The sequence below is a fragment of the Crinia signifera genome, chromosome 5 (genome assembly GCF_055691185.1).
Source record: "Crinia signifera chromosome 5, ASM5569118v1, whole genome shotgun sequence".
Classification (NCBI taxonomy): Eukaryota; Metazoa; Chordata; class Amphibia; order Anura; family Myobatrachidae; genus Crinia; species Crinia signifera.
This window is the reverse complement of record NC_139221.1, coordinates 116,459,549-116,477,739: the sequence shown is the minus strand read 5'-3', so window position 1 is coordinate 116,477,739 and position 18,191 is coordinate 116,459,549. Positions and strand designations below refer to the sequence as shown.

At 43.2% G+C, this 18,191-nt stretch overlaps 1 protein-coding gene across 1 annotated transcript; it reads left to right on the top strand.

The window, feature by feature from the left end:
• The first annotated feature begins 96 nt into the window (after positions 1–96).
• Positions 97–17,698, top strand: SIRT5 (sirtuin 5). Its single transcript, XM_083187896.1, has 9 exons — positions 97–245; positions 5,345–5,474; positions 7,098–7,231; positions 11,809–12,034; positions 12,891–12,978; positions 13,567–13,620; positions 14,338–14,461; positions 16,332–16,447; positions 17,000–17,698. The coding sequence occupies exons 2-9, from the start codon at positions 5,363–5,365 to the stop codon at positions 17,073–17,075; spliced, it is 930 nt and encodes a 309-aa protein (XP_083044022.1). The 5' UTR covers positions 97–245; positions 5,345–5,362; the 3' UTR covers positions 17,076–17,698.
• The last annotated feature ends 493 nt before the right edge of the window (positions 17,699–18,191 follow it).

The window sequence follows — 18,191 nt, the reverse complement described above, 5'->3', positions numbered from 1 at the left end:
CCTATCCAGTTTGCCGACAATTGTGTTAAGTGCACTACTGTAGCAGTAAAGACGGGTTTGGCTGGAGTATCTGGACTGGCCAGCTGGTGGCGCTGTAGGCTGCGTGTGTCAGTGTAGCAGCTGCAGGGCAGGCCTAGCTGCACGGCACGCACGGCTGCTCATGGTCAGAGCCTGTCAGGACGGGGCTTCCTGCTGCTGAATTAGGCTGTCACACACACGGGAAATCTGTCACTGGATATAGAAAGGTGCAGTACGATTGTACACGCTGTCCTTGCTAAGTAACAGCTGTCTGCTGCTCGGACTTGCATTGTATTGACATCGCCATTGCCGAGTTGCTGCAATGTTTGCAAAAGGCGGTTATTATTTAGCAACAAAATTGCATGTGTAATGCAAAGTGCGTATTTGCAAGGTGTCAGGCAGTGGAAGTCGCCTAAGGGAACGATGTTATTTTAATTGATTGTATATAGTACACGTGTTTCCTGTTCCTGACGGCATGACCCCCACATTTTATTAGCTGTGTGTACTTATATCTGCCACAGGGGCAATGTACTGTAGTAAAGAAAACGTATTCTCATGTAATCACCGCTTTCACTAAATCCATGAAAACTCACGATGTAAGTTTTCATGGATTTTGCATACAATACACCCTCCTCATATCATGTATTGCTTCAGGCCCCTGACACAGGCAGTACTCACTGCTTCCCTTCATTGATATAATCACCCTATAATGAACACTGGAGCAGATGTATAAAGCTAAGTGAAGTAATCAGCTCTTAACAGTAATGTTTCAAACCCAACCTGTTACATGACAGAAGCTGATTGGCTTCTGCGCTATCGCCTTCCACTTTATTACTTCATCAAGCTTAATATGTCTGCCACAGTAGCTGATATGTCCAAGAGGTAGAGCCAAGGAGAAAACTGTGTCCAAATAATGTGGTTGTTGACAAAGAGAAATACTGTGGCAGATCCATAGCTGACACAGGACATTGATGCAGTGATGAGGTTACCACTGTATGTGTTCGCAACCAGTTCCCCATAATTGTATATTTTGAAGACTACTGCTGGAAGAGAGAAGCAACCAGAGGCGTTTTTTACTTAAGGGCTGCAGCCCCCCAGGTAAAATCCACTACTGTACAGCACAAAACACGGCTACCTTACCTGGTACCTTTAGTGAGTGGACTATAAGATCCGTGGAAGTTATTAACCAAACTGTATGTGCTGACCCTGCAACCCAGAGGTGACAAGCTAAAATGTGCAAAATGTTACCCGTTTGAGTGCTCAAACAGGTCTTTTCTCATCACCAATTCGTTTAGAACATAATGAACAAGATCAGTGCCTTATCCACTTCCATTGAATATAGCCTCATCGATTTCCTGTCACTTTAGATGGGAAATTGGGCAGCGATAATAATTGAATACCCCTCAAAGTGTTATTCGTATTTTCAAACTTTAGTTTTCCATGGGAACAGATGCACTGGTACTTGTGTACTTTCACGGCTCCCATCGCATGCCATATGTAGTGGCATGCGATGCGATTTCATTTTTCACAGAAATTATGGACATGAGTTGACAGCATGTAAAATGCACCCCAAATGTCATTTTTCACACTGTACCACCGCCGCTATCAACGCCAACCCGAAGCGCGGCGAGCGGCGGCGGTACGCGTCCTACGACCTTTTCATACCCCCACTATCCACGTCGGCGTGGAGTTGAGAATAGAAAGTGTGGCGAGCGCAGCGAGGGGACACGGATACCATCACAGGTATCCGTGTTCCCTCGAGGGCTTCACAGGTATCGGTGTCCCCTCGCGGGGCTCGCCACTTTCTATTCTCAACTCCACGCCGACGTGGATAGTGGGGGGATGAAAAGGTCGTAGGACGCGTACCGCCGCCGCTCGCCACACATGCGATGCGATTTTTCCCTGTACGATGCACATCGTGGGAGCCGTGAAAGTACACAAGTACCAATGCACTTATTCAATAGTTCCAATAGAAGAATAAACAATCGCATACAAAGCTTCTCTACCAGAGTGTTATATTGTCTTGATTCTAATACTTAAGGCATTTAACTTCTCCTAGTGACTAAATGCCAGTGTTTCTCCGGGTATGACAAGGGTCGACATTGTGAAGTTTTTTTTGTCTCAAATGTGGCATAGACCCCAAAAAAGCTACACTCACCATGCTTCAGGCTTGTTGCGCTCTCCACACTATATTATATCCTCCCTCCACATCCTAGTGGATGGTAGGGCATGGAATGCCGCCTGTTGGCACATTTCGGGTTAAAAAAATTTGAAAAACCCATGACGACCAATTGGTTGTCGACCGAATGCTTGTCAACTTTTTAACCCTGTCGACCTTAGGCATGTCAACCTTTTTGCATGTGTTGACCTAAGGCCTGTCTACCTTCAGTGGTTGACCCAATGTATGTCGACCTAACGACGTATACCGTTTCTCCTTCATGCACCAGAGGATGCCATAGTTTTCATACATTGGGGATAGGTGTCTGCACTTCTTAGTGTGGCAGGCTCATTCCCCCTCCCAGACCTCAGTCGTATACCCCTTTCCCACTGCAGCTCTTAAACAGTAAATTGCCATTTTTTTGCCTTTTTAAACAGATAGAGCTGCAGTGTGAAAGCTCTAGGGAGCTGTACCCGTGTAACAAATACCGGTATTTGTTAAACACGTAAAAAGCAGTGTCCTACCCATTTAAGAGCCATTTTTTTGGGGCAGTGAGAAAGGGTCTTAAATGGTATTTAAGATCCCTCACTGGTCCTCCCCCTCCCCTGGTACCTGTCTTGCCCCCTCCCCTGCTACCTGGCCTACAAACCCTTCCTCCCCTGGTACCTGGCCTACAACATACCCCCCCCTCCCCTGGTACTTGGCAGCGGGCAGTAGCTAATATGTCCACCCTTCATGATATTATACATGCATTTTTAACAGTCAAGCAATGTGGTCATTGTATATAATGTCACAAGCCCCCGTCCACTCACCCCCCCGTCAGTGGCAGCAACGCTCATGTGGGCAGTAGCTCTAGTTCCCATCCGCTGCAGGGACCCCCGCCGATTACTTCTGCCCGGACTGCTGTGAGCTGCCAAGTACCAGGGGAGAAGGGGTATATTACTGGATTACCGTTTTTGTCGGGTTCAATGTGAAAGGTACAAAAACGGTAATTAACCAGTAATATACTGTTTAAAACATGCAGTATGAAAGGGGTAAAACCTGCTCTGACCCGGTTTAAAGAATCGTTTCTAAAACCGGGTCAAAGCAGGTTTTGCAGTGTGAAAGCAGCATTAGAAAAGTGCCCGGAGGAGTCGGATCCCTGGGCTTGGTCTCCTTTGGGGACTACTTTTTTAATATTTTTGTTTACATTATTTACATTTTACAATAGGGATAGGCAGACACAGGAAGCCAAATTTTTGCCTGAGACATTGTGTGCCTCTAAACCCAGCCAACCGTTCCTCCGCATCGGGGACCAGCTGCTCACGTTAGTGGTCAGAGGCCCATAACACACCGCCAGGGGCCCGGGTCTCCTGTAATGGCACATATGGCATATGCTATCCCGGACAGTTCAGTGTCCTGGCCGGGCAGAGGGGTCTGTAAGGCTGCTGTATACAGCCAGCACGCTACTAACCAGATTCTTCCTCCCTGCAGAGCTGGCATATGCCATTACCCACACTACAGACTTAAGAAACTGTGCTCGTGGCACGATCGCTGTGACCTGCACAGTCTCAGCGCTTCCTCTCACCTTTATTTTCTCTCACAGGACAGTGAGTTGTATTGCATACATTGCATGTATTATTACAATTGTGGGTGTCAATTTGGGGTTTTGTGGCTCCTCCCCCCTGTATTGTCTTTCTCAACCCACTTTGTATATCTTGGTGTGTGTAAGTGAGATTGACCTTGGCACAAGTTACATCTTCCACTTAGAAGCTGTTCACTAGCAAGCAGGGCAAGGAACAGTTTACATTTCACACCGCACAAATAATGTGGGTCCGACAAGTTACTGTGCGGTGGGAAAGGGCCTTTTGGAAAAATTCCGGGTCCAGCAACCTGGCAATCCAACCCCAGTTTAAAGAAGGGTTAATCACGGGTCAGGAGAAATAAAGATTATATTAATTTATCAGACATTACTTTACACCATCTCGCTCGCTCTCGCTCTCTCTTTCTCTGTTTTAGATGATGACCGACTGAATCTCTATTATTGATATTAAGGACAGGAAAGTGCATTTATGGTGTATAAATAAGGTGGTGGGATAACTTACGATTGCTCCATTGTGACACAAGTTTTTTGTTTGTTGATTGTCATTATTTAGAAGTCTTGGTGAAGGCCAATTAAGTTGTGTACATTTATCGCCCTGTACACCAAAAAAACCCAGGCGATATGGTCGCAAAGTGCATGTACAGGTCTTAAGTGTGATCTCCGGTGCCAGCCTAATACCCCTTTCACACCAGAAAATGCAGGGACCCACCCAGGAATATGGCCAAGGAATCATGCCTTTCATACCAGAAAAGTCCCTGCATTTTCTGATGTGGGAAGGAGGCGGGCAGTCAGCGGGATGGCAGCGGAGATAATAATCACCCCGGTTGCTTGTCCTCTGTGCAGGCCGGGAATCCTCACAGGTGGCGGCGCAAATGACGGGACAGGTGGCGGATGAAGATGACGCAGCTATCCGGCGCCCTCACTGCCGCCGGAGAGCTGCGTCATCATCATCCACCACCTGTCCCGTCATTTGTGCCCACCGCCTGTGTGGATTCCCGGCCGGACAGGACACGAGGACCATCAACCCGGGTAAATATACCCTACCCCATTCACACCAGCCAGGTCCCCGGGTTGAACCTGGGAACAACCCTGCTACCTAGCAGAGTTGGATTGCTGGCAAATTAGCCCGGTAATTTGTCCCAGGAACCTTTCACATCAGTGCTAGTACCGGGTTGTTCCCGGACTCAACCCGGGAATTTAGGCTGGTGTGAAAGGGGTATAAGAGTGTGCTCATTGTAAATACACATCTCTGCATAGACTGGGAATAGCAGCCTTGCTTAAAGTGTGGCAAGCATACACATTTCCTCTAATTTGGCTCAGATATGGTGAAACATGACACCAATGAAACAAAAAATACAAACTTGAGGACTCTTTGTACCTGTCGACCTTTCCTGCCTTGACTTTTTGACACTGCCAACCTTTTGCATTTGGGGTTGAGTGATTGTCTATGTTTTTTTACGGTACATCTATTGAACCACACCCATATTTTTCATCATACCTTCATAGGAGAAAATAACACCTTTTGGTTCTAGTCATTATAATTCCCAGTTTAAAACTTTTAAAGCATATGTCAATGTGTTTTATAGGTGCCCTAACTAGTCCTAATGATTTTTCTTCCGTTGCAAACCCGGAGACTGGTAGCTCACCTTTACTGTGGATTGAAGCCAGGATCGCGTCAAAACGGCATTAATATGGATATTTCACGACCAAGTTCTAGTAAGTGCCAATGTCCATGGTATAGGCTGCCAAAAGAAGAAGCTATAGATTTGTGAAGTAGAGAAGTATTCATTTGTTATGTAAACTTCCAGTCATAAGTTCTAGAACACCTTCATTTAATTATTAAAAATAAGCCCAGTGTCAGATTTGAAGTGGTAAAAAATTTTTTTTTATATTTCGGCTTTCCATAAAAGGTTTTTTTTTTTCGGGGAATCAGTAATGGGTTAAGACAGTGGTTCCCAAACTTTTTTGCATCACGGCACCCTAGATTATCAGAATATTTGTCACGGCACCCCTAGGTGCAAAGTTTGCTACCGAGAATTTCAGAAAACAATGTTAAATTAAATAAGTTGTGCTTATATTTCATCCTTAGGTCCAGCTATGTGGTGAGGGACATAATTCACTTCTGTATATCCACATATTTTAAAACTGGAAGCCACAAGCTCTGGTTTTGCCTATTACATTGACCATAATTAATTTGAATCGGTTCTGGACCACCAAACCGAGGCACCCCTGCAAGTGTTCCGAGGCACCCCAGGGAGCCTAGGCGCACAGTTTGGGAACCACTGGGTTAAGAGCTTACAGTTGTTCTGTAATGAAAGAGAGGCTTGCCTGTGCCATGAAGCACAGTTTGTAAACTACTGATGACTGGATGAAAGCTTTATGGACCAATGAATACAAGTTTGCTATATAGGGGGTTATTCTGATTCACTTGGAAAGGCACAATCACTCTCTTATGGACAAAACCATATGCACTGCAGGTGGGGCAGACGTAACATGTGCAGAGAGTGTTAGATTGTTTCTATGCAGGGTAAATACTGACTGCAATATAGATATCAGTACACCCCCCGCCCAAAACTAACGCTCTCTGCACATGTTACATCAGCCCCACCTGTAGTGCATATGGTTTTGTCCATTGTGTCTTTCCGAGTGAATCAGAATAACCCCATAGTTCATTCTGTAGGGTTTCTGTATACTGTTTAGTAGGTGAAAGGTTCATCAGTGTATGGAGCTTATGTACTAAGCATCCTGCTGCTTGTCGATGTTTTCAGACCCTTAATTTAATAGATAAGTTGTTTTGGTGCCCATACACATATGCGATCGGATGCGATGTCCGATCGCATATTATGGGACCCAAGTGCTTCTTTTCCAGCACCTAGTGTGACATGCCACATCGAGGGCTGGCGGCAGTGTAGTGGAGGGCTGACAGGCGGTGGGAGGCAAAATGAAAAAAAAAAAAAACACTGGGCGCCAGAGGCCTCACATTAAGGCGGTCACTGATTGGCTGAGAGAGCTATCTCAGCCAATCAGAGGGCCGCTAAGTGTTTTGAAATGTTTTTTTCAAATTCTACCGCCCGCTGCATGCCAGCCCTCCTACACAGCACTTTGCTACACCACCATCAACGCTCCTGCCGATCGCATTGCAAGCGATTGCATGTGATTGAAAACCACATGCGATCGCTCATGCAATTAGATAAATATTATGCGCAGCACATAATATCTATTGATGCGACATTCGAGCCTGCGCATCGTGTCAGGTGACGCATTCAGCAACTTGACTTGAATTTGAGCATGTTGTTGTAAAATTATATTGTCCCAACACTACATCATTTCTCATATCAGATCTGGCGGATTTTCGAGAAGCCTTTGCTAAGGCAAATCACATAGCAGTGATTACAGGAGCTGGCGTCAGTGCAGAGAGTGGAGTTCCCACCTTCAGGGGAGCTGGAGGATACTGGAGGAAATGGCAAGCCCAGGTAAGCAGCCCTTCATTTGCTCAGAGTTTATAAAAGTCCCTGTGGAAGTATTTTCTGTGTGCACAAATGGTTATAAAAGAAGTGCAGCATTAACTATAATTACATTAAAGTGCATATCTATATTTCTACAATGTAACATTGTAAATAAAATCCAGAGGTTTTTTTAGGTACAGCTTTAATTTTTCACATTTACACTTGCATATTTACATATACAAATAAGTATGAATGACAAACCATTATTATAAGAAGAAAAGCACTGACTGCTTCATTATAGGTTTCAATTTAATTTTCAAACTTAGTTGCAGCCTGTTAGGTAGAGAGGATTTCCACCCAAAGTAAATTTTTGTAATGCGATGTTAGTGGGTGTAAGGGGTTGTCATTCATATCTTCAACAGCCTAAACGGGATATGGTCATTGGGTCACCAGCAAGTTGTTAGACAGTCATTATGTCGACATGGGTCATTAGGTTGACATGGGTTAGGTTTTTCATTGTTTTCTTGAGCCGACAGGTGGTATTTCATGCCCTACCATCCACTAGGGCATGGTGGGAGAATGAAATAGTTTGCTCGAAGCATGGCGAGCGCAGCACATTTGGGTAAAAACAGTGAAAAACCCCAACCTTTTGACTGTCGACCTAACCCATGTTAACCTAGACTCATGTCGACCTAAATGCATGTCGCCCTAATGGCAGCGACCTCATAACTTTATGGTGACCAACTGATCCACACCCGCCTAATCATTGCTTACCTCAGTAATAGAGGGTGGGACTGGCCCACAAGGGTATTGGGGAAATTGACAGTGGACCACACTGCCTTTGCTCCACAACTCCTCCTCTAATGTCTTGTTCCAGACTGTGTATTTATATTATACATTGTTACTACATTAGAGGGTCAGTTTACCTGGTAGATAAGGAACATGGGGTTTGTTTGCACTGTAGTATTCATGTTGTCCACAGATTATGTCCTCTCTAAAGGTTTGCCAAACCTCTCTGGTGGCTTGCTACACCTCTTAAGCAGGGACTCCTACTGCTACTTTTCCTCGGTGAGCCCTTACACACGGTTCCATTGGTGCTGCTGCTGCTCTGATATTTGGGATTGGCCTGCACAATTAAATAGGTGTTGTTGGATCCATTCAGACAAATGCATGTTGGAATGGATCCGACTTTAATTGAATATGTTATATAGTACAGATCTATACTTTAGGGGGGGGGGGGTATTCAATCCCTGCCGCTATTTCCGACAGCATTGAAGATGCAGCTCGATAGAACAGGTTCGTTTTGATGAAAACGGCTGTGGATTGTCGAGTTCACGGCCGGATCTTGACAATCCATGGCTGTTTTCACAGACACGGTTTTCCCATCCATAGCCCTTTTCGTCGCTCGACAGGCGGAACATTGAATTCTGCCTGCCAATAAACTGGTGGGCTGACCAAAAACGGGGCAGGGTTCCGACTGTTGGAACATTCTGACAGTGGAATCCAGGATTGAATACCCTCCATAGTCTGAATTGAATGTGTACACTGTGCTGTGCTATCCGATCCCGATCGAATCAGGATTGAATAGAAAATGAATTGCACCCTGTGTACGGGGCATTAGTCCCCATTGGGCTGTGGAGTCTTTACAATAAGGGGTATATTTAATAAAGGGCAATGTTGATCAATTAACTTAATCGATGTTGGGCTTCCAGGGCTTCAATGTCTTTTCGATTCGATTTTGACTAGTCAAAATCAAATTGAAAGCTAGTCAGAATCACACAGTGTGTACGAGGCATAAAGCACACACTTACTAACATGATTGTTTTACACACCTTTTTAAATATTAGTAACTTTTGAGAAAATTTACCTTAAAGTTTTTTCATTACAAGACCGGTGAGTGTCCTTTATTTTTTCTACATATGTTGGATTGACTGTGATTCATGGACATCTGAGCCGACACCCCTGCAGGGGTATATTCTATATATTTGTGGAGAGTGTGATCCATACATGATTTTATAATTTAGGTCATGATTAAAATAATAAATATGTTATTAACATTTACTTATACAGCGCCAGTCTATTCTGCTGTGCTTTAAAGTTGGGAACATATAAAATAAAACTGGGCAATAACATACAAGAAAGACCTGCTTACAAGCTTCAAATCCAGGGTTGGACAAACTGGTCCTCAAGATCTAATTAAAGTTCATGTTTTCCAGGCCACCTGTGGATCTGTAGAATGTCAGTTAGGAATGAGCGCAGCTCATGTTTGAAAATGTGACAGTAATGACTACACCTTTGCACCTGTTAGGTGGTCTACAAAACATGAACTGTTGGTAGATCTCGAGGACCGATTTGGCCACCCCTGTTCTAATCTACAGGACTCCGTTTCTCAAACTTTTTCTCAAACATTTGGTCCTGACCCCAAAGTGGGTCACGACCATCTCAGCATGAGGCCACGACTCTATGTTGTTAAATGTCAGACTTCTTAAGTCTCTAAGTCAGTGACCCAAGAAGTCTGAAAAATCAATTGAACTGTCTGTTACTTCAGACTCCTTGCATAACTTGGTGCCTCCACAATGCTGCCACGCATGTGTGGAGTACTGATGACACCGGTGTTGTAACCATTCTACAGTAACTTGCTGGGGTCTTGCAATAATTTTTATTGTCTGACAAAGTCCCAGAGCAAAGTAATTTGAGAACCTATGATCTAGAAAGATAGGAGTTTGTTACATGAAGATAAGGGCTGTCCTAGATTCTACCTTCTCTGTGCATTGCAGCTGTCTGATGCCCCAGAGTCAGAGCTTTGGGGCGGAGCCAGGGTTGTCTCCTGATGAATCCCGAAAATTAGGGTAAAGGTGCCAAAAGAGATAGGGGGATTGCCTCGATACACCAGCAGATGTATGAGCCCCATTAGTTGCTGGAGTGGGGCAGCATAGATTCCAGATTATTGGGAATCAGCATCTGTGCAAGGCCTTAAAATGTCATCCTAGTTCCTCCTCTGACACCGTCTGACAGGTAGTGGCATTTCGATGGTGGAGAGGGCATGGAGGGAGGCCTGCGTTCCTAGAAATGGGGGTATGTTGCCACCTTTTCTGGGAGGGAAGAGCCAAGGGTTTGCGTGTCACTTCCTTGCCTTGCAGTCCCCACTTCCGTTGGCCAGGCTTATCCATGGCTGTGATGTTGTATCCAGAAGGCATCTCTTCTACTGAGACATCTCCTGCATGTCCCTCATAGAAATCGGACAGAAATTAAATGCTGCTTGCGTGTGTGGCATTGAATTTCCATCCATCTCTGAATCAGGCCCACAGTTCAGGTATAATATTAGGTCCAGGCTCCAAGCAGTTCTTAGGTGCAGGAACAGCAAAATCCTGGTTACATTGCCAGGTCCAAACATTTGTTAATTACAAATACAATGATAGGTCCCATTTCCCGATACATTAGCTTTTACATATATGAACAGTGCTACTTTCAGGCTATGAGCAGTAGATGAGCAATGCTGCTATAATAATACAATTACTGTTTTAACAATAGGCATGAACATGGACACATTACTGTGATGGTATTCTGTTGGTAAGATCTCATAAAAGCAATACATTGGTAATAGTTGCAGCAATTATACATAGGACTAGAATGGTTATGTAATATTTAGGGTTCATCCTGGTGGTAATAGTCATGTTAGGAGCTTATATGTTTTACTTGCACCTTAATATTGAAATAGATGATAATATAAATACTGATGTCATGCTGTCTCAGTAAGAGAAAGGTAGAGCATTGGTTCCCAAACTAAGGGGGGTATTTTGGTTCACTCTTTATGACAAATTCCTTCTTAGATTGACAAAACCATGTGCACTGCAGGTGGGGAAGATGTTACTTGTGCAGAGAAAATTAGATTTGGGTGGGGTTTTACTTCAAAGTGAGATCTATATTGCAGTGTAAAAAAAGCAGTCAGTATTTACCCTGCACAGAAACAAAATAATTCACCCAAATCTAATTATCTCTGCACATGTTACATCTGCCCACCTGCAGTGCACATGGTTTTGTCCTTCTAAGAAGGATTTTGTCAGAAAGAGTGAACTAGAATAAGGCCCTAAGTGTCATGGCACTCGAGGGTGTCATGGCACTCGAGGGTGTCTTGGTTTACTTGCAGGGGTGCCTTTGATTGGTAGCCCGGGACCAATTACAACTATTCATGGTTAATTTAATAGACACATTAAATAGACACATTAAATATGTGGACAAACAGAAGCAAAACTTGTCTGGACAAACAGAAGCAAAACTTGTCCCTCACCACATAATTGAACTTAAGGAAGACATAACCTCATTTTACTTAAAAGAAAAAAAAATCTCAATAAGGAACTTCTCGCCTAAGGATGCTGTTAAAAACATTCTAAAAGTTTAAACACCATGATTCAAAGCAGTTTGGGAACCACTGGGCTAGAGGCTGCTGGTAGTGATTTTGTTAGTTCATCCATCCAGTGCAAGGCACTAAGGACGTACATACACAGAAGTTATTTGTGCGTGCCTTTTGAAAAACTTGAGGTCCAGCTTATGTTTCCTTATGGCTATAGCAGTAATTAAACTGTTTGCACTGTGTCTTATTGCAGCACTTGGCCACACCAGAGGCCTTTGCCAGGAATCCTTCTCGTGTGTGGGAATTCTATCATTACAGGAGAGAAGTGATGCTCACAAAAACCCCAAACCCAGCACACTTGGCCATAGCAGAGTGTGAGTCACGGCTTAGTAAACAGGGGAGAAAAGTGGTGGTGATCACACAGAACATTGATGAGCTGCACCGGAAGGCTGGCACACGCAATCTGTTTGAAATCCATGGTAAGTATGTGTTTAATCCCTTAATGACTGGAGGCATATTGTACCTCGGCGACAATATATATGTGTGTGTGTGATACATAATACACACAAACATATAAATAATGTGTGTGTATATATACATTCTTAAATGTATGGCTGCTCTTTGATATATGCATGGTCTGGTGTGCACACCCAAGAATAAAATGAGTAAGGCATCTTATGAGTATCTATGTGACTGGTGCTGTTTATAGTTGAATATGTTTACAGATGGTAATTTTTGGAAGCAGTTGAAGTGTGTGATTTCACTGGTTCAGTAATGTTTGTCATTGTACTGTGCCTATTGGAGCTAATTAAAGGTTTACATTAAACGAACTGTGACAATAACCTTTGGCAGATTTTTTTGGTACATTTTCTTAGATTTCAAAGCCACTGTGTGTACATACATTCATTTATTTTTGGAGACTGCTAGGGCTACATACAGTGCAGTGGCTTTCAGATCTATAGGAATAATGAGCCAGTCCTGGTCCAAAATCAGGAAACCAAATTAGTAGGTGTCCCGTGTATTTTTAGAACAAGAGCCAGTTTCCGTTAGTAAGGGGGTAATGCCAAAGCCAGAGAACACACATTTGATGGGGCTTCCCCCAGCCAAAGCAAAGGTATCATCAATAGGGGGAGCCTATAATCACCAATTTATTAGGGCAATTATCTCCAGAATTGGCTATTACCAAAATTTATCGAAGATGCCTTTAGTCCATAAGTAGAATGTAAATATTTTGTTTCAACATTGTATCAAATTAGAAGCTATGTGGATAACCTATAAATGAAGTCCGTTTTTGCTAAGGACATCTTTCCCATTTTATCTTTTTATTTTATTTAGGTAGCCTGTTTAAAACCCGATGTACAGCTTGTGGCAGTGTAAAGGAAAACTACAAGAGTCCTATTTGCCCTGCTCTTGACGGAAAGGGGTAACAATGCAAAGATATTTACGTTAGTCACAACTGCACTGCATTTCTTTGACCTGCTTATAGTATGTAGTTTCTGTGTATGTAGTCATTTATGCATGGTTTATGTTTATTTAATTATGTTTATAGTATTCATTCTAGCACCCGCTATCTTTGAAAACCCATGCAGTTCCTCTTCCCTGCCTGCGGTGTCCCTATATGCTGTAGTGCTTCTAGCACAGTGTGGTCTGTACATCAGCACTGATATGCAAACCAGACCTGTGATAGAAATACCACAGCAGACCGCAACACTCCAGGCAGGGAACAGGAACTGCATGGGTTTTCAAAGATAGCGGGTGCTAGAATGAACACTATGGTTATGACATTTGACTGATAATCACCTTTTTTTGCTGTTCCTGCCACCATACACACTGTAAATGAGTGAGTGTCCCAATATCACAGTGTTTGTTCTGAAACATTAACGACCTGAATGAGCCTTGCTCAGGCTGCAAGTAATGTGGGTACTTACCCTCTTCTTATTTGGTAAGCTACTCATTTGCCAATCTGCAACCTTGGCATGTACTAGGTAGTAATAAAGTTTGTTTTCATTAGTGCCCCTGAGCCTGAGGCACAAGAAGCTGCAATCCCAGTAGAAGACCTACCACGGTGAGTATTTTGGGGGAAGCATGTGTTACCAAATTACTGTCCTAGTCACTCTTATCCATGAATTGCATCTGTCACTTCTACCAGCTTCACTACATTTCTGGACCAAAAAATCTGGCCAGTTGGAGAGTGCCTTGCCGAATCTGCCACAGTGTCACATAAACAATGGTCCTATAAATGTAATGAACAAAATGTCATGTTTATAACATACAGATGTGTCCCGCTACAGCTTTGCTGCGTATAGTGTTGTATCATGATGCATCACTTCTTCATACCATGTACACATCACAGCTGGGCTCCCATTAATGTGAATGGATGGTGGTCATGTGTGTATGAACACAATCGCCATTTCCCATTGTAAGGTATGTATACTGTAGTGGGAGCATGTGCCCCGCTATGTTGCCTGTTGTATCATTATGGCAACAACACAAAAGGAGCATTTTCTGTTCAGGGTTTACTCTGGCAATGACATTTGGCCATATATATTATTACTATTAATATTAACATTTACCAATATAAAGCCAGCATTGGTAATAAAACTGACTGGCTATTAACATACAAACAAAGTGGCCGGAGAGCCTTGCTCACAAGAATAGAATCTATGGCTAGAAGTGCAAAGCTTAGTCTGCAGTCAAGGAAGAGTAGGAGTGGTGGAGATGCAGCTTGGTTTTCTCTTGTCATCATGTGTATGTAGAAACTCACTCTTGTATCTGTTCACAGGTGTGCCGAAACGGGCTGCAATGGTCTCCTCCGACCTAATGTGGTCTGGTTCGGAGAGACCTTGGATTCCAATCTTCTAGCAGAAGTGGAAAAAGAACTAGAAATATGTGACCTATGTTTAGTGGTGAGTGTGGAAAAGTGGCTCTTAATTGCACACCCTCAGTAATGAAAGGTGCCATCTCCTGAGAATAAAATGGTTTACACAGAGAGAGAGGGTGCAAATACACTATGCAATCATTACATTATCATATATAATAAGAGGTTGTTGGAATATCATTGGTCAGTGATATTGGCCTGCCCACCAATTGTCCAGGTCACCTCTTGTCGAGCAGGTCCCTAACACTATGGGGTCACCACCTGGGACGCAGGGAACCCCAAAACATGATCCAGCTAAGGACCCCCCCAGGGCATCACAATAAAGAATAGTGATAGTAAAGTTGTAAAATTCTAAGTATTAAGGTCCCTACTATATGTTTGGAGGTAGAGAGTGTGTGAAAAAAAGAGTGCATACATAAATAATAAACAAACATGATATAAAAAGTTACTGTGTATTTAAGTTGTGATGCCCTGAGAAAGTCCAGCCAGAGCAGCCTGGGGGCCCCACGCCCAGATGCCAACCCCAAATTTTCTGACACTATATACAAATCAATAGGACTTACTTGGAATTATGCCTCTATCTCAGTGCAGACCATGCTGGTTCCCTGCTTAAAAACATAGTGGGTGGTGGGAGAGGGGTGCCAATATAGATGGGGCATTCTCAAACCTCAGGTGTGTATTTCTACACATATACATAGAAGGGAAAAGTGGCTCTAAATTGCACACCCTCAGTAATAAAAGGTGCCATCTGCTGAGAATAAAATGGGTTACACAGAGAGAGAGAGGGTACAAATGCACTATGCGATCATTACATCATAAAATATAATAAGAGGTTGTTGGTATATCATTGGCCAGTGATATTGGCCTGCCCACCAATCATCCAGGTCACCTCTTGTCGAGCAGGTCCCTAACACTATGGGGTCACCACCTGGGACGCGGGGAACCCCGAAACAGGATCCAGCTAATGACCCCTTAGAAATACACACCTCAGGTTTGAGAATGCCTCATCTAAATTGGCACCCCTCCCCCACCACCCGCCTTTTTAAGCAGAAAACCAGCATGGACTGCACTGAGACAGAGGCATAATTCCAAGTAAGTCCTATTGATTTGTATATAGTGTCAGAAAATTTGTGGTTGGCATCTGGGTGTGGGGGCCCCAGGCTGCTCTGGCTGGACTGTCTCAGGGCATCACAACTTAAATACACAGTCACTTTTTATATCCTGTATGTCTATTTATGTATGCACTCTCTTTTTCACACACTCTCTACCTCCAAACATATAGTAGGGACCTTCATACTTATAATTTTACCACTTTACTATCACTATTCTTTATTGTGATGCCCTGGGGGGGTCCTTAGCTGGATCGTGTTTCGGGGTTCCCTGCGTCCCAGTTGGTGGCCCCAGAGTGTTAGGGACCTGCTCGACAAGAGGTGACCTGGACGATTGGTGGGCAGGCCAATATCACTGACCAATGATATACCAACAACCTCTTATTATATATAATAATGTAATGATCGCATAGTGCAATTGCACCCTCTCTCTTGGTGGTGAGTGTGGCTGGGGATGTCTAATAGAGGCGGTGTACTTCTATAAGCACAACCACCAACATGCACAAAAGGGGCCAAAATGGATACGGCTTCACATATCTGTTATCCTGATGAACATTTGTAACATGCTTACATAGCATCTGTTTTATTAGATGAGTATGGTGTTGCTTATATAGGTCCATTTTTTCGCCAAGTTATGCTAATATTGTTTTTGCAATTATTTTATAAGATGGAGTATGTTTAGGTTGGCATAAGACGCAAATGAATTATGCCCACTTTAATATATAGCAACAAGATTGTGTAATGCTTATTACCTGTACTGTACTGCACATTATATGTATTTCTGTGCAGGTTGGGACTTCTTCTGTTGTCTATCCTGCTGCCATGTTTGCACCACAAGTAGCTGCAAGGGGTGTGCCTGTAGCAGAGTTCAACATGGAAAACACACCGGCAACAATGGGATTTACGTAAGAACCATTCAACAGAGTCTTTTTTAATATTAACAGTTATTCCTAGACAGCAGAGAAAATAGGTTTATTTTTGTATAATGGTATATATATGAAATGTATTATATTGGAGACTCATGGGAATTATAAAGTCTACATACAAATGGAGCACCTCTCAGCCAGCGCCGGTGCTCGCGAGAATGCCCCCGCTGGCGATCGCCAGCGGAGAGATGCTCCATCTGACTGGGACGCACAAACCCTGCCCATCTCCACTTCAGGGAGACGGGCAGGGTTAGAGGGGGGGGGGGGTGCAGGGAGGTGGTGGGGACTGGCGGACAGCGATGGGGAGGCAGTGGTCAGCGGTCAGCGACGGTGAGCTCTGCCGGAAGGGGGCGCGCATGCGTCCCCTTCCGGTGGTTGGCCACCAGACCGCCGCTGAATGAACCCGGCTCCATCTGTATGATGCAGCGAAACACATTATGTATAGCATAATGCAGATAAAAGATTCATATAGACTTGGCCACAAGTAATGCAAGTCAGTGCTCTTTCGTAATTCTTTTTTTATCTGTTTAGTTTTCATTTCCAGGGACCGTGTGGAACAACACTGCCTCCTGCACTTGCTCGCCATGATACAGAAATAATCTCTTGAGTTTTAGTTGCCCATGAAAATGAGAACATTGATGCCACTGGTAATCTGGCATGTGATTAGAACAAGAATGCACTCTGCAAGATGGAGGATTCCTCTGGAATATTGATGCATTGCCAATGTGTCTGGTCCTGTTGTCCTTTATAGAACATTGTCCAGTTGTACTATGCACTCACTTTGAACCAAATACCTAGATCTCGTGATTGAGGATACAAAGACTTTAAGGAAAATCCATGGTAATCCAATGGGTTGCTTTCTGCTTACAGAACTGATTTGCTGTTACTATTAAATCTTATATTTGCTGCAAAGGGGAGGGGGTATATTGTTTGTTTTAGAAAGTTGTCTAGAATATAATAATCATCATAATTATAATTTCATTGCATATTTTGCATCTTGAATGCATTGATCCTTTAATTAATGACAGATGCATAAACAAGAACACCAAATTATTGCATTAATGCTCACCAGGTAAACATATTCCTTCACTGAAATACAAAATCTAATACTTCTCCTTTTAAAGTACACAGCCAACGTTGTCTCTAGCACACTAAAACATTTGTTATGTTTACAGAAAAGGAAATCGGGCCCCCGTTTCTTAAAGTCTGCATTAAACGTGTAACATGTCATTTTTGGGTCAACTAGTTTGGATTTTTTCATTTGCACTTACGTATTCTGTGAATGACAATTGTATCACAGCTTTATTGCAGCTTTTACCAACCTCTGGAGTCCTGTCAATAAACTGTTATAATCAAAATGAAATACGTCAAACTTGATTTTTAACGATCTGTTTAAAATGGTTGTTTTTAGTAATTTTGTAGCTGTAAAAACGTATTTCTAAAGCTATTAGACTTAAATAGAAATATATTATGTTAGAATTACAGTGGACATCTAAATCTTTTGCCAAGCTCTAACAGAACTAAATACATGCCAATTTTCTTATGCATAGAAAATTAGTTTGATAAGATTAATAAGACCCTTTTACAGGTTCTGCGGTAGCTGTATTAACTGCTGTTATGTGGGATTAGAAATATTAGCGCAAGTTATATGAGGACTGATATTGCTTCTCCACTATGTATAAATGCAGAGAAGGGTGGCAAATGACAGGCGGGTGCCCAGTGA